The sequence below is a fragment of the Podarcis pityusensis genome, assembly GCF_964106645.2.
Source record: "Podarcis pityusensis genome assembly, chromosome: 10".
In the NCBI taxonomy this organism is placed as follows: Eukaryota; Metazoa; Chordata; class Lepidosauria; order Squamata; family Lacertidae; genus Podarcis; species Podarcis pityusensis.
Genome location: NC_138035.1, coordinates 53,687,790 through 53,702,260, shown reverse-complemented (window position 1 = coordinate 53,702,260; position 14,471 = coordinate 53,687,790). Strand labels below are relative to the sequence as shown.

Below are 14,471 nucleotides of genomic sequence, written 5' to 3'. Positions count from 1 at the left end.
ATGTGACAACATGTTGGTCTTGTAGACAGGCATCCCAGTAGACATAGGGCTGCCATATGTCTGGATTTCCCCAGACATTACCGGGACTTCAAAGGCGGAATTGATGTCTGGGGGGAATGTCCGAAAGGTGGTGCTTTGGGTTTTTCCCTCTTGAAATATGGCAACCCAACCCAGTACAGATGTTCAGGATTAGTCTTGACAGATGGACAGGGTCATTCACAGCAGTAGAATAAGAAGAATAAAATTGGAAGTATTTTTGAAGCATGCAACAGTGTCCAGCAGTATTTGCAAATCCAAACACTAACAGAAGGTTGGATGGGGAGGGAGAAGGGAAGAAGAGTAAGTTTCTCAGCCAGGGGTGACCTCTGCCCATAGCTGGCATAATTCCAGCTTTTATGTTAAATCAACATAAAGCTCTGTGTGAGTAGTTTTGATTTATCTGCTTTAAAAACAAAACAAAAACAAAAAGCCCAAATCGTCTTCATGTTGTATGAAGCCATAGGGCACTATGGATAGAGATAAAATGCGTTACTTGCTTAGCGACAAGTTGGCTTTTTTATATAAGCAAAGGGAAGAAGTGGAGCCCGAAACATTCAGCGCTTGTTTATATAGTAAAAATGTATGGAAGGGTAAATGTAGCTAATTATGTTCCAACTGCTCACTGTCTTACATTTTTAAAAATAAATAAATCGGAATGCACTTTCAAAGGGTGGGGCAAAGCCCAGAGTTTGTATTTCCTTCTTATTGCACTATTGCGACATTAGAATACTTTTCCGTGTTTCATGAAGGAATTTTAGTAATGATAAATTAAATTGATAGCACAATCCTTTACATGTCTATTCAGGAGTGACACCCAATGATTCCTATGGGACTTCTTCTCGGGTAAGCATAAATAAGATTGCAGCGGTTAATGCCTTCATCGAATCATAGACTTGGACCACAAGAATCATTTAGTCCAACCCCTTGCAATGCCCAATGTGGGACTCGAATCCAAGACCCTGAGATTAGGAGTCTCATGCTCGACCAACTGAGCAATTCAGGAAGAGCAGCTATGCTCCAAAGGCCTGGATAAGCATTGTTAACAAATACACATGCATATCTCATGGTCATTATAAAGTTAACAAACTTGCAATCCCCCAAGTGTAAGACCACAGGAATCTTCTGATCTTCTGGGATGCATAAGACTGATGTTTTAATGTTGTTTTAATCTTTTGTTGGAAGCCGCCCAGAGTGGCTGGGGAAGAAATCATAAATAATAATAATGCCAACCATTATTATTATTATTATTATTATTATTATTATTATTAGGTTTGTAAGTGTGAACAGGTATTCTGCAACACACAAATTTACAGCAAAGTAAAATAACAGGATTTTACTTTGCTGTTTCACTCCTTCTGAAGCAGAAGTGAGGGAGTTGTGGCCCTGGCCTAGTTTCAAAACCCTGTCCATTTCACAAACTCAATCCACTTTACCCTGGTTCCTCACACACCTCCATCACGCAGTCCTGATAGGTTAACCATGTGGAAATGTGGTCCTTGACAGGCGTGGGGGAGAGAAGAGAGATTCTCCAGTCCTGTTCTAGAGGGACATGTGCAGAGCTATGATGAACTGTTTATGTTAGAAGCCTGTGCTGGTATTGACATCTGTCGTGTTTGCTGCCACTGAGGACAGACCCCTAAGTGAAAGATACAAATGTCTATTTGGTCATTAATAGTGCCACATGCTTTGACTCCCCTATTTGGTCTTGTTCATCAAGAGCATATAAAGTACAGTAAGCCCACAATTTATGCACATCCAGCTTTACATGCTTGGCAAATAAATAAAAAAAAAGGGGGGGGGAGGACGGGCATCTGGGGAAAAATATGTTGGCAATTGCAACCGCTATGGAACCCAATGTGTTTTGACTTTACATGATTTCGGCATTAGATGCCATTCCTGGAATGTAACCCCCACAAAATTTGCAGGTTTACTATGCTGAATATGACTAGGATAGCTCAGCTGGTAAAGCATTAGACTCTTGAGCTCAATGTTGTGGGTTCGAGCCCCACATCGGACAAAAATAAAATAAAATCCTGCATTGCAGGGGGTTGGACTAGATGACCCTCGGGGTCCCTTCCAAATCAACAACTCTACTATTTCCATGAACCAGTTCACCCCAACCCCATCCCCTGAGTGTATCTAAACTCAGTGGGGTGAGAGAGTGAACCATGCCCACTCACAGAATATGAGGCATGAAATAAGCCTATTTGTACATATGGAGATTCCTCTTCACAAGCTCTGTCAACTGCAAAATAAAAATCTAAAATAATGGATTAATCTCATTGGTAGGGCCTAAATCCAAGTATGCTGATTAAACACAGTGTGGATGGGGAGGTGTAACAGATCAAGACTGACTCCAGCGCCCCACTGAATGTAGAATGTGGTTCTGGGCCTGCTTAGGTTGTTTCTTCTACGTTTAAGAACACATGAGATTATTCCTCTGGATCTCTCAGCAACTTAACTGTTTCGACGTACAGTGGTACCATGGTTTACAACCATAAGCCGTTCCGGAGGTCTGGTTGTAAACCAAAACAGGTTGTAACCGAAGGCACGCTTTCGCCAATGGGGCTTCCCCACCCCAATTTGGTTGCAATCCAAAAAAAGGGGACACGCACTTCCGGGCTTGACGGGGTTGTAATCCGAAACGGTTGTAATCCAAAGCGGTTGCAAACCAAGGTACCACTGTATGATTGCTGTATTGTGAACAATTAAGTGGGCGGAATGCATGGAATGCATGCTGAATTCATGTTGAACCCTTGAATCCCTCTGTTTTCCAAATAATCATAATTGTAACAGGCCATTGTGTTGACAGTTCTGCCTTGATAACCGCACAATTGAAGTTATGAAGGGTACAAAGGACAACCCCAAATGTTCCTAAAATAGTCCAGTTTCGATTGTAATATTAAATGATTGGGAAGAGATTTATGGAAGGCAAATTTCCCTTCCCCTCTGCTGCCCAGTGTGCTTGTTCCCACATTGTCCAGGAGAGCCTTCTGAAGTTTCTGAATAGGTAACTTCCCTTCTGACTTATCATAGACCCCAAGCCCCTGTATTTTTCCAGTTTGACACTGAAGAGCGAGTCCTTAAACAAACCTTCCCCTCTGCTACCACTGCTGCTGTGGGAATTTGAAATGGTGCCCCTTTATGTCATGGGTTCGTACGCACTGTACGGATTGCCATTATCCATAACAAGACACATAACAATGACAATCGTTTTAATACTGGCAATGCCTAGGAAAGTTTGCTTCCAGCCGTGCTAGGTTTCTGCTGAGACGGCTCTTGCTTCTGCTGAGACGGGATGATTTCCGCCTTTAGAAAGGCTATTTTGTAAAGATAGTTGTTTTGTACAGCTCACAACCGGGAGGCTGCAGAGGAAGTGTCTTCAGGATTACTGTTTGAGGGCGCCATTGACCTTGTGCGCTGCCCTCCTTCCTCCCCTCTTTCCTATTGTGGGACTTAACTCACAAGCAGTGTCTTTGAGAGAGCAGCTGGTACTTTAAAGGCAATTTGTCATGTAGCTGGGACTTGAAAGATCATTGCAGTTCCTTGATTGGGCTGATAAGTAATTCTCGGTGCACATCTGCAATTCCACAGCTGCTTCCTCCTTACTGGAGTCTTGCTTTCTCAGCCAGTCTGATGGATTTCCTTTCATTCTTGTTGCACCCTTAGTTTTGTCTATTGAGCTTCTTACAGTTGCTGATTTCAGTTGTGAGATTATGGAGGAGAGTGCAAGTTTTGGCCCAAATTGATATTTCTTTACCAGTATTACTATACTCACTGGTTAACATCAAAAAGGATAAATGGATTACCAGTGTCTAACATATTTATCTTTTCCCTTCTCCACCCACACATTTGTTTTTGTCCACATTTTAGAAAACAAAACTGAAGTGCAGGTAAAGTCCCTTTGAAACATTCATGTAAAAAGGGGGGCTCTTTCTTCTCAGAGCATGTATCTGATCTTTTGCAGGGAACTTAAATGCTCTAGCAGTCCCTTTCAGCATTTGTACTCCTCATCTTAGGAATGACCCTGTAAAGTCACACTCTCCTACTTTTTTTTAGTTTAGCCTTTACAAAGTTCTATGAGACTCATAAGATTGCTACAATCACGTTTAAACCCCATGCTAGTCCTTTAAAAATAGGGCTGCCATACGTCCAGAACTTTCCGGACATATCCCGGATTCGTTCTCCAAAAACAACAGCCAGGCAGATTTTTCAGAAATTGCTTAAAATGTCTGGGAAATTCCAGGTGCATGGCAGCCCATATTGGAAGTGTATATTTTCCCCCAAAAAACCTCATAAACTTAGTGTTTGGGGGGGAGATTTTGCAAAAAGAAAAAAGCTCATAAACCTTGGCCAAGGGAAGTGGATCAGAATAAAAATTAACACAGAAATTAGCAAGGCTAATTGCAACCATGAGTTGGGGCATCCTAAACTATTGTGGCAATTGAGATCCCTAGTGGGGGTGCAAGGGGAAAAAAAATCCCCTTTTCACTTAAAACCCCCCACTGATTTCTATACCTTTTCTCACCTGAAAATCAGCAAAATAAATAAATAAATCCCCCAAAGAGAAATACAAAATAAAACACATTCCTTCTCATACTCAGTATGTTTTGTCATTATCTAATTGCTACAGGTTTTATCTAGATTTATAATAAAGGGACCATTAAGTATCTAAGCACAGCCCTAGATTTTACTATGAATTTGTCTGCATATTTTTGCAGCTCTGTTCATAGTGATATGAAGAGACTCCCCCCCCCCCTTATACTAGAAACTGCTCATGTTTCTGTTACTTATTGTTAAGGGAACGCCTTTTTCTTTTATTGGGTAAAAGTAAGAAAAAAGAAGCTCTTGCCACCTACCAACTAAAACCATAATCTGATATTTTTAGTAGATACATCCATGGGTGTAGCTAGGATTTTTGTGAGGGAGGGGGCAGGCCTTTTGTATGGGGAGGCAGAACCTCAGTTAGCTATGTATTTTTATTGATTTTTATTGAGGGGGGCAGCTGCCCCCCCTGGCTATGCCCATGAATACATCTTATATTACTATGTGTTTTAGAAAAAATAGTTCATTAATGGCCATGCTTTTCCTTATAGTGAAAGTTTAATGGCAAACATGTGGCTTGTTAAATGTATATATATGTTTAATTGGAATTTAATATCTCTTTCAGTAATTGCAAGTTTTCGAGGAGCAGTTCCCCATGGCTTATCACTGGAGATTGGAGACACTGTTCAAATACTGGAGAAATGTGATGGTAAGTGTTGACATTAGTACAGAACTGTCTGGTGGGAAGGTTGTCCAAGGTCATTTCACCTCATTACACTGAGGCAGGATCAGTGTGTTTGCTCTAGATGAGTGCCTATTTAATGGGGAAAAAACCAACTTTAATCTTCGATGAGAAAAGGCAACAGAGTTTGGACATGCTGTTGTAACAGGAAACCGCCTACAAAATTAAATGTTTCTAGCCCAAAATATATCAGAATTAGTCCAGTCACCCAGATACTGTGGAGAAATCAACTATGGCCAGTGGGGAAATAATTATTTTATGTACAGTAGGCATTTTCAGTAGCCATGAAAGCAAAATCTAGACACTGCTCCAAATTATAAACAAGTACAGTGGACACTCGGGTTGCAAACGTGATCCGTGCGGGATGCACGTTTGCAACCCGCAGCGGCACGTCTGTGCACATGGAAGTTGCAATTCAGCACTTCTGCGCATGTGCAAAGTGCAATTTAGTGCTTCTGCGCATGCGCAACCGCCGAAACCCGGAAGTAACCCTTTCCGGTACTTCTGGGTTTTGGCGGGTCTGTAACCCAAAAAAATGCAACCTGAAGCATCTGTAACCCGAGGTATGACTATACATTGTCAGTCACCTCCTGCAGAGGTAAGAAAAAATAACACCAAAATCTTTGGGTAAAGCATCTAGTACCGCTCATGTGATACTGGATGCTAAACTGTATTATTCCAAAAATGTGTGCTTGTCAGGAAAAAGGTGTAGCTTTAGAAATGCCATGAGCAGTGCTATTTTTCTAGAAAAAAGGTGCTAGACATCACAAGGAACTAGGGTTGCCATATGTTTGGAACTTCCTGGACATAGCTGGAATTCAAGCAGCAACCCTACCATGAACACTTTCCTTGTTCTCTTATCATGGCAATGGCTCCCACCTGAGAAGTGCCGAAACTAAATTCCTGCGAGTTTTGGCTGAATAAAAGCCCTGGCCATGAGACTAGAGTTCTTTTCTCTCTTGATGTAATGGGTTAAATTTCTGTCTGTTAGACAAAGAAAATATAAATGCATACCCTCTGCTATTTTTCAGATTCTCCTTTTCATACCAGTGCTGAAAGGATATCTATTTATTTATGTGCTGTTGTTTACAACTCTCTGATATTTTTTTAATGGGTGTTAGTTTGTGCTAGTTAAAAACGAGTGGGGGTGGGTGGGTGGAAACTTCAATTGTGAACGTTTTTCTTTCTGCACAAGACCCATTAAAGGGTATGAGATTTGTGTTATGTGTTGCTGCTGACACAATAGCACGCTATGAATCCATCTGCCACTTTTTATTATTGTAGATGACATATGTCAGAGAGTTTTTCAGATAAAATGTAAGTTTACATATCAATTGTTATTTTTTTTCTACAGGCTGGTACAGAGGATTTGCCTTAAAAAACCCCAACCTCAAGGTAAAACCACTTTTGTTGCTCACCTGAAATGCATGTAAAATCACGCTGAAATACTCATACAAATTATAAAGCTGCCGCCACACAAAAAACAAGCTATTTGGCATAACCAAGTAGCAGTAACGTTTAAGGCATAAAAAGGTGGCTGTAGCCTGTGGTAGGCTGATGATAGTAGCAATAGAAAAAAAAAAGAATACACACACACACACACACCTGTATATACCTGAAAGAGCGTCTCCACCCCCATCATTCTGTCCAAACCTTGAGGTCCAGCTCTGAGGGCCTTCTGGCAGTTCCCTCACTGAGGTTACAGGGAACCAGGCAGAGGGCCTTCTTGGTAGTGGCACCCACCCTGTGGAATGCCCTACCATCAGATGTCAAGGAAATAAACAACTACCTGACTTTTAGAAAACATCTGAAGGCAGCCCTGTTTGGTGAAGTTTTTAATGTTTGATATTTTATCGTGTTTTTATCATGGTTTTTAATATTGTATTGAGAGTACCCAGATGGGCAGGATATAAATAAATTATTATTATTATTATTATTATTATTATTGGGCTTGAAGAACGAGGAGGGAACAAAGGCTCTGAAGGGATAGGATCTGTCTCACATGAAGTAGTTTGTCAGGAGGAAATGGAATTGCAGATAATTAATTCAGCAGCTTACCTACTTACCAGCCACTTTGTGTAGTTCAGGGACATAAGAACATAAGAAAAGCCCAGCTGAATCAGACCCAAGACATCCCTGTTCTCACAGTTATTCTCTATTAAACAACCTTCCTAACACACACACTCTCTGAAATGTCAGTGAGGGACAATGGTGGCAGATGCGAAGAGATGAGCAATGTTACGGTGATAGCAGAAGCTTCTCAACCACTGCCCCTGATTCGTAAGTGGACCTGTGAATTTTTCTGACACCTCAGTCCTCACTCTTTACCTGAGTTGCCGGAACCCAACAATAATGCTCTCTTGGACCATTTGAATACATAAAGTTCTACTGTACTGTATTGCCTTCCAACAAGTTTTGCAATAATAATGCAAATGTTTTCCATAGTATGGACCCAGTTTTTCTCTTCAATGATGCATTCATGCCATAATGCATTCATTCTTCCTTCTCCCCCTCTTTGGTGGTCTGTTGCACTTATTTAGCTCCTTTTCTCTTTCAGGGTATCTTCCCATCCAGCTATATTCACTTGAAAAATGCATGTGTTAAGAACAAAGGGTAGGTGGAGATTTTGGGATTTTCTGAAATTTTGGCAAATGCTATAAAACAGCAGTGGGGAAAGGAGAAGGCTGTTGTATGAATTGTGTTGAAAACGGATAAATCTTTCAAAGTGAAGCCCATGGCACCTTAAAGGCCTGGTGTAGATGGGTGGGAAATTGGGAGTGCCCTATGCATTTGTGTAGCCACCATCCTTTTTAACTATGGCGCAGCATCACTTTATTTAAACTAGCCATGCAATCAGAGATATGGGTTTGAAAACTGCGTTAGAGTAACTACGATTAGGGAAAAGAGCAGGGCAAATGTAATTTTGCACCACAGTTAGTTTCCAAAATGAAAGGGAGGTAGAATTTCACATGAATGAGGGGAAGGAGTCTGCAACCTGTTGAGGCACAGTTGGTCTCTTAACCATGATTAGGAGTCACGTTAATCTTTAAACTGTCACAGGACTCTTTTACTTCCTTGCACCAGATGTAACAGAGCTTATTTTGGAGTGCAAATATTATTGGTGGTTAACAATATCAGTCACTGAAAGACTCCAGATGTCATTTTAATTGTGCATTCATAAGATTTGTGCCCATGATGGTATCGGTGTGGTTCTGCATAACCTTCTGTTTTTGGTCCTGCAAAAATTTTCAGGCCAGATATACTGTTTTGTTTCCAATCAGTGCATATCCCATGTCTTCCTACTGAAATCCTATAACGTTTCTAACCACAGATGTTATGGGTTATTTACTTATTTGGACAACTTAAATACCGCTTATATTTAAGCACAACTCTAAGCAGTTTGCAACATAGATTAAAAAGTTTAAATAATGAGCAAATGTTTATATATATATATATATATATATATATTCCACAAAACACAACCAACAACTTCTTTAGTATCCAAAACAAACATGACACATAAAAAATCAGCTACAAAATTGTGCAGGAAATTCATAGTAAACATAGTAAACTATTATCTAAGCACCAGAAAGTAACATATTACAAAGGCCAATAGACTGAACACTATAAATTCCACCCTTTTAAGTAACATGGTTGATATGGTTTTGACCTACTTTAGTTGCAATATAGTGCAACAGTATCCCTCTAGAAGCCAATAAGAGAATAACACTGGCGAAGCAAAACAGAACAACTAATAAAGTGGAATTATGTGTGGATGGTCCAGAATCAGTCAATCAATCAATCAATCAATCAATCAATCACTAAAGCACTATTATTACATCAGTGACCCACTCCAGAATACACCTGCCAAAAACAAAACCATTCTGGAAGAATAACAATAATTAAAACTTCTTAGCAGAGCTTGCATACTGGAAAGACTCTTGGTTATGATGTTTCCACACTGTGGTGTAGACCAAGCAGAATGCTTGATGGTCCATTGCAATGATACTTTGCTGTAGAATTATCACAGAACAGCTTGTTACAGTCAGATTCTCGGAACTCAAAAGTTCTTAGGCATTATAAGCGGAAGGATATAAGCATACAGATTCGGTAATCCCAACCTGTTTTTGTGATCTTAAACTGCTTAGTAAAAGTAATGCCATTTTAATGCTGGATATTGTATTTCTTTTGATGGCAACAGGCAGTTTGAAATGGTTGTTCCCACAGAAGATTCGGTTATCACAGAGATGACGTCAACTTTAAGAGACTGGGGAACGATGTGGAAACAGCTTTATGTGGTAAATGCACCATGTGCCTATTCTGGAAACAATTTTAGGAATAATGCTTATTTTTCTAAAGCAATAAAGTAGTTTTGTTTTATTTTATTATTTAAAAAACAAATCTCAGTATTTAAAAAATGGTAAACCAGTTATTTCATTAAAAATGTTAAAAGCCCTGTGTGTGGTCAGTGAGGTCAGCTTTGACAATGTTGGGGTGGGACAGGGAAAGAGGGTACCTGGATGAAGTTCTCTGATTTTCCCCAAGCTGATGATTGTTGCTGCCAGGCAAAGTGTGGAGATAAGCTGTTGGGTTCTCCATGCAAGGTCATAGTTCAGCAGCCAGAATTGTAAACATAATACTAGTGTGACAATTTAGTTGTGGGTACCATGCAAATCACACCCTTTTATGTATATAAATGCTTGTTCCATAAGGAGACATTTGCATGACAGCTGCTTTCTTGCAAATAGCCCAATTCTTGTTCCATAAGGTGGCCTAACTGTGTAAGTTGCCTCCATAAAAATTGCCCTCATGGTTTAAAGCAGACACACACATTCACCAAAAATAGAACATGGAAATGTCTGTTTCAGCTGAATATGTAGGTAGCTAAATAAGAATAAGAAGTTAAAATTGAAGTCAGTTGGATTAATTTTAGGAGTGAAGGTGAAGACTAGATAACAAAATGTTAGAAGTAAACCTGACCTTTTTTAAAAAAAGTATCTTGCATGTTTGCACTTTCAATTGAGATAAAGCAGATGATTTTTACAAAGAAAGAAGCCTGCTTTGATGCACAAAAGTAGCAGAAAGACTGACCTTGAATTCTTGAAAATAACAGCCTAAACAGTACTTGCACAAAGCTAATCTTACAGATTTAAAGTGAAATCCAATGTACTACCAACATTAGAACGACACAGTGCTGTTGATGACTTTAAAATATTCATTCCAATCCATATGAGAGTCCTTAGACTATAATCCTTCTATTCAATAAAGTTTGTTGGAATGACTAGAGACCATTTCAGACATTTGCCTTGCTTCCTGATAACAGCCTATAAGCAGCAGAAGATATGGGATTGTTGTGTGTTCTTACTATACATAGAAAAATATCACAAGTAACCAATACATATGGGGTGCAGAGAATGGGAACCATCCAGTTTTCATCATCCTTATTCGTGCTATAAAGGGTAGAAGGAAGGTAGTAAGTGGGCAGCTGGCACTTTGGGGTCAAGTTCCTTTCTCTGCATGATGGTAGACATACATGTGGACATGACCAAGCCCAAGTCATTGCTGAGACAGGAGTGCGAACATGCTGGGAATGTGGCCTTGGAGCCACAGCAACCATCCAACAGCTTGACCTCACCCCCCTGAACAAAAGTTTTATATGTCAAGATAAGGAGGCAATTTGGGAGTGTGGAGGAGTTTGAGGGGTAGGCATCAAGCCTATTACAAGACTATACTTTTATGCAGTTACAGAGCAAGATATACAGTCATATCTTGGATCCCGAACACCACTAACCCAGAAGTGAGTGTTCCGGTTTGTGAACGTTCTTTGGAAGCCAAACGTCCGACAGGGCTTCCGTGGCTTCTGATTGGCTGCAGGAGCTTCCTGCAGCCAATCAAAAGCCGTGCTTTGGTTTCCGAACATTTTGGAAGTCAAACCGACTTCCGGAATGCATTCCGTTCGACTTCCAAGGTATGACTGTATATGTATAAGTTTCTGCAAACCGAGGAACAGAATACCCTAGAGAAGCAAAGGTGTTCTTTGTTTTATTTTGCATTTCTTAATCTCTGTACCAAACTTCAGAAGCCTAAGAATTGGTTTTATATATATATTTGACAGAGAAATGAAGGGGATCTCTTCCACCGACTATGGCATATAATGAATGAAATCCTAGACCTCCGACGGCAGGTGCTTGTCGGCCATCTCACCCATGATAGGATGAAGGATGTCAAACGGCACATCACTGCTCGCTTGGACTGGGGCAACGAGTGAGTAAGAGATGATATATAAAACCAATTGCGTTTTCCTCCATTCATTGCATTTATTTATTACAAGGCAATTAAAAGGAAGCAACATGAAGAGCGGGCAGCTTTTACACAGGAAGATTTAAAGGGGGGGTGGGTCCATCACCATTACTGATGCTCGTGAAAAATGTATGTCCTTTTAGCTGCCTTGGGAAAAGAAATGGTCAGTCTCTGGGAAGCCTCTTGTTTAAGTGAAAGGCAGGTCTGCACACAAGAGGGAATCTCTCATCCTGTCCCTTCCACCTGCAGCTTTATGCCTTTCATTTCATCTCCATCCCTGACAGCAGTGGCTTTTCTGCAGTGGAAAACAGAAGATGGGAAACAGTCACACCTTGACTGGAACTTCACTCAAGGGTTTTTCTTTTTTTAGCTTCTGCTTGTTGTCTACGATTTTGTTTATTTATTCTGGCAATTTATACGCTGCTTATTTACAGCCTTCTAAGTGTTGTACAGGCAACTTAACAATGCAATGATAATAATAATAATAAGAAGAAGAAAAAGAAGAAGAAGTATGAAGTGCTGCCTGCTCACCCTGCTGTCATACTTCATCCAGTTAGATGTGTGCTCTCATGTCACTGGAGAGTGCAAATATTCCGTGCAACGGAGGAGGATTGCATAAAGCTTTCCCACCATTTGGTACCTGCCCAGGAGGTTTTGAAAGACCTTCACAACTGTCTCTGTATGTGTATTTACACACATCCCCTAGCAGCATGCAATTCCAGCAAGGGCAAGAGACTCCAGTTCCCCTGGATTAGTGTATGATGGGGCCTCCATAGTGGTGGTGTCCTCAAGCATTATTGTGCATTTACATTTGCAATATTTTTTATTAAAATGCAACAGAAATTCCTGTTCCTCTTCTTCTTCTACTGCTGCCTCCACCCCCACCCCCAATACCATAAAAATAAGCTCCGAAGGGTTAGAGGAGCCTCTGGAGCAGATTTTGGGGGTTTGTGAGGGAGGAGAGGAAACAGAAGCCTATTGCACAAGTGGAACTTCAACTGTACAACCCAATCTCATTAATGCTTCTTCTTGACTGCGATCACAAAACAGCTGAGTGTCTTGCACCAGAATTCAGTTTCATTTGGCCATGGGCACAGCCAGATTGCTTTCTATCTGTACGGACAATCTCAATTTATAAAGGGCAAAATAAAATTCCACAAAGGCAGAAGGAATTCAGAAAACCTTTGCCTTTTGCTCTCATCTGAATATTTGCTTGCAGACATACAGTAAATCAACATGCCGTGTTAAAGTTTTTATAGCAAACAAGCCTTTGTGTTTCTGTGCTTGCTAAACCCGTGCCATATCAAAGCCTTTCACTTCGCTTTTACTAAATGCATAATACCGTCACCTATTTCGGAAATGAAAAATTCATACTGTTATGTGTTGACGCTGAATGTGATCTGAATGTTGCCAGGTAAGACTCCCACTGATCTTGACAGCACCTTGCAGCTCATCTCTATTCTAGACACGATGCTGTAGGAAAAAATAAACACAGTGGGCTTCTCTCATCTCAAAATTATTTGGGACAATGGCAGCAGAGGCTGAAAGCACCCAGGCAGTTGTATTAAAGTTCAGGATTATGTTCTTTCAGGGAACTGATAGGACTAAAGTTTCTTAGGGAAGTTTTTAATGTTTGATATTTTACTGTGATTGATGTTTTAAATTGTTGGAAGCCGCCCAGAGTGGCTGGGGCAACCCAGTCAAATGGGAAGCATCTAAGTATATCATGGTAATGACGACTATGAGAGGTGCCCTCTATCGGGAACCTGTTTTGTGCTTTCTTTGCAAATGAATGGGTGCTTAAGCTGTAAAACAACCGTAAAAGCAACTGGCTCATCCATTCTAAAGATCCAACAAAAAATAAAATATTTACAAACCAAACGTACGCCTGGCCGGACCCATTGTTTCTATGCCATTGTTGTAAGCACTTCTGTATTATCTCCTTCCTGTGTTGTCATCTATGAGGATTGCTTTACTAGGGTTTGTTGCCTTTGCCTGAGCACATAACATGTAAGGGGCTTACATGAGAATCGATCATTTACTGCAATGCACATTAAGCTAGAGAGCAGGCAGAGAGTGAATAGAATATGGAATAGAATATGGGTGGCAGCAGAGTATATGTGGTCATATTTCACAGGGGCTGAGACTGGAGATAAATCCAGATAATAAACCATGCATAGGGATGCTCCTATATGAAAGCAGAAAGTTTTGCGCAGATTTTGCCTCCTCCTAAAAGCTGTTTGCTCACCAGTTGTTTTAGAGGCAAGGCGGCAGGCATCTGTACATATTCCTGGGAGAGCTTTAATCTTCTAAATTAAAGGAGCTGCTTGTACAATTTGCAAACCAAAGATACTTAAGTGTTTCTGATGCATCGCAAGATTAGGCAGGTGAGTTATTCAGATTTATGCCATCTGCTACCTGATTATTTCTTCCTCGGCATTTGTTGCACCAGTTGCAGAACGAAGCCTGGATAAAATAACTGGCACATTCAGAGGCCTTGCAGCCTCCTTTCTCAGTGCAGCCCCTTAGACAGCCTCCCAAATTGGGCCCCTCTAGGAACCTTTTCATGGAGGGCTGTAGCTGGGGAGTAATCCCCAGTGTACTGGAAGACAGAGATCTCCCCTCATGCAATAAGCACATTGTATCCAAGTTTTAGAAACAAGAGCATGGGCAGAAAAAAGATACAGGACAAACAGGGACTGCCTATATCCTGCAGGGTTACAAATAGCTGATAAAGCTTTGAATCTGAATCCCACACCAAAAGCTAAAAAATGTTTCCAAAATGTATATTGTTATGATTTCCGCCCTGGCAGCTATGACCTGATACTCTCCTCCGTTACATATT

General features: G+C 40.6%; 1 protein-coding gene across 5 annotated transcripts in view; it reads left to right on the top strand.

Moving 5' to 3' along the window:
- DOCK4 (dedicator of cytokinesis 4) overlaps positions 1-14,471 on the top strand; it is a 249,605-nt gene that overhangs the window by 84,942 nt on the left and 150,192 nt on the right. For all 5 annotated transcript variants that reach the window (XM_081022240.1, XM_081022238.1, XM_081022237.1 and 2 more), the window contains exons 2-6: positions 5,210-5,293; positions 6,681-6,721; positions 7,884-7,939; positions 9,528-9,624; positions 11,442-11,590. In XM_081022240.1, the coding sequence (XP_080878366.1) occupies positions 5,210-5,293; positions 6,681-6,721; positions 7,884-7,939; positions 9,528-9,624; positions 11,442-11,590 (427 nt within the window). The remainder of the gene's footprint in view (positions 1-5,209; positions 5,294-6,680; positions 6,722-7,883; positions 7,940-9,527; positions 9,625-11,441; positions 11,591-14,471) is intronic.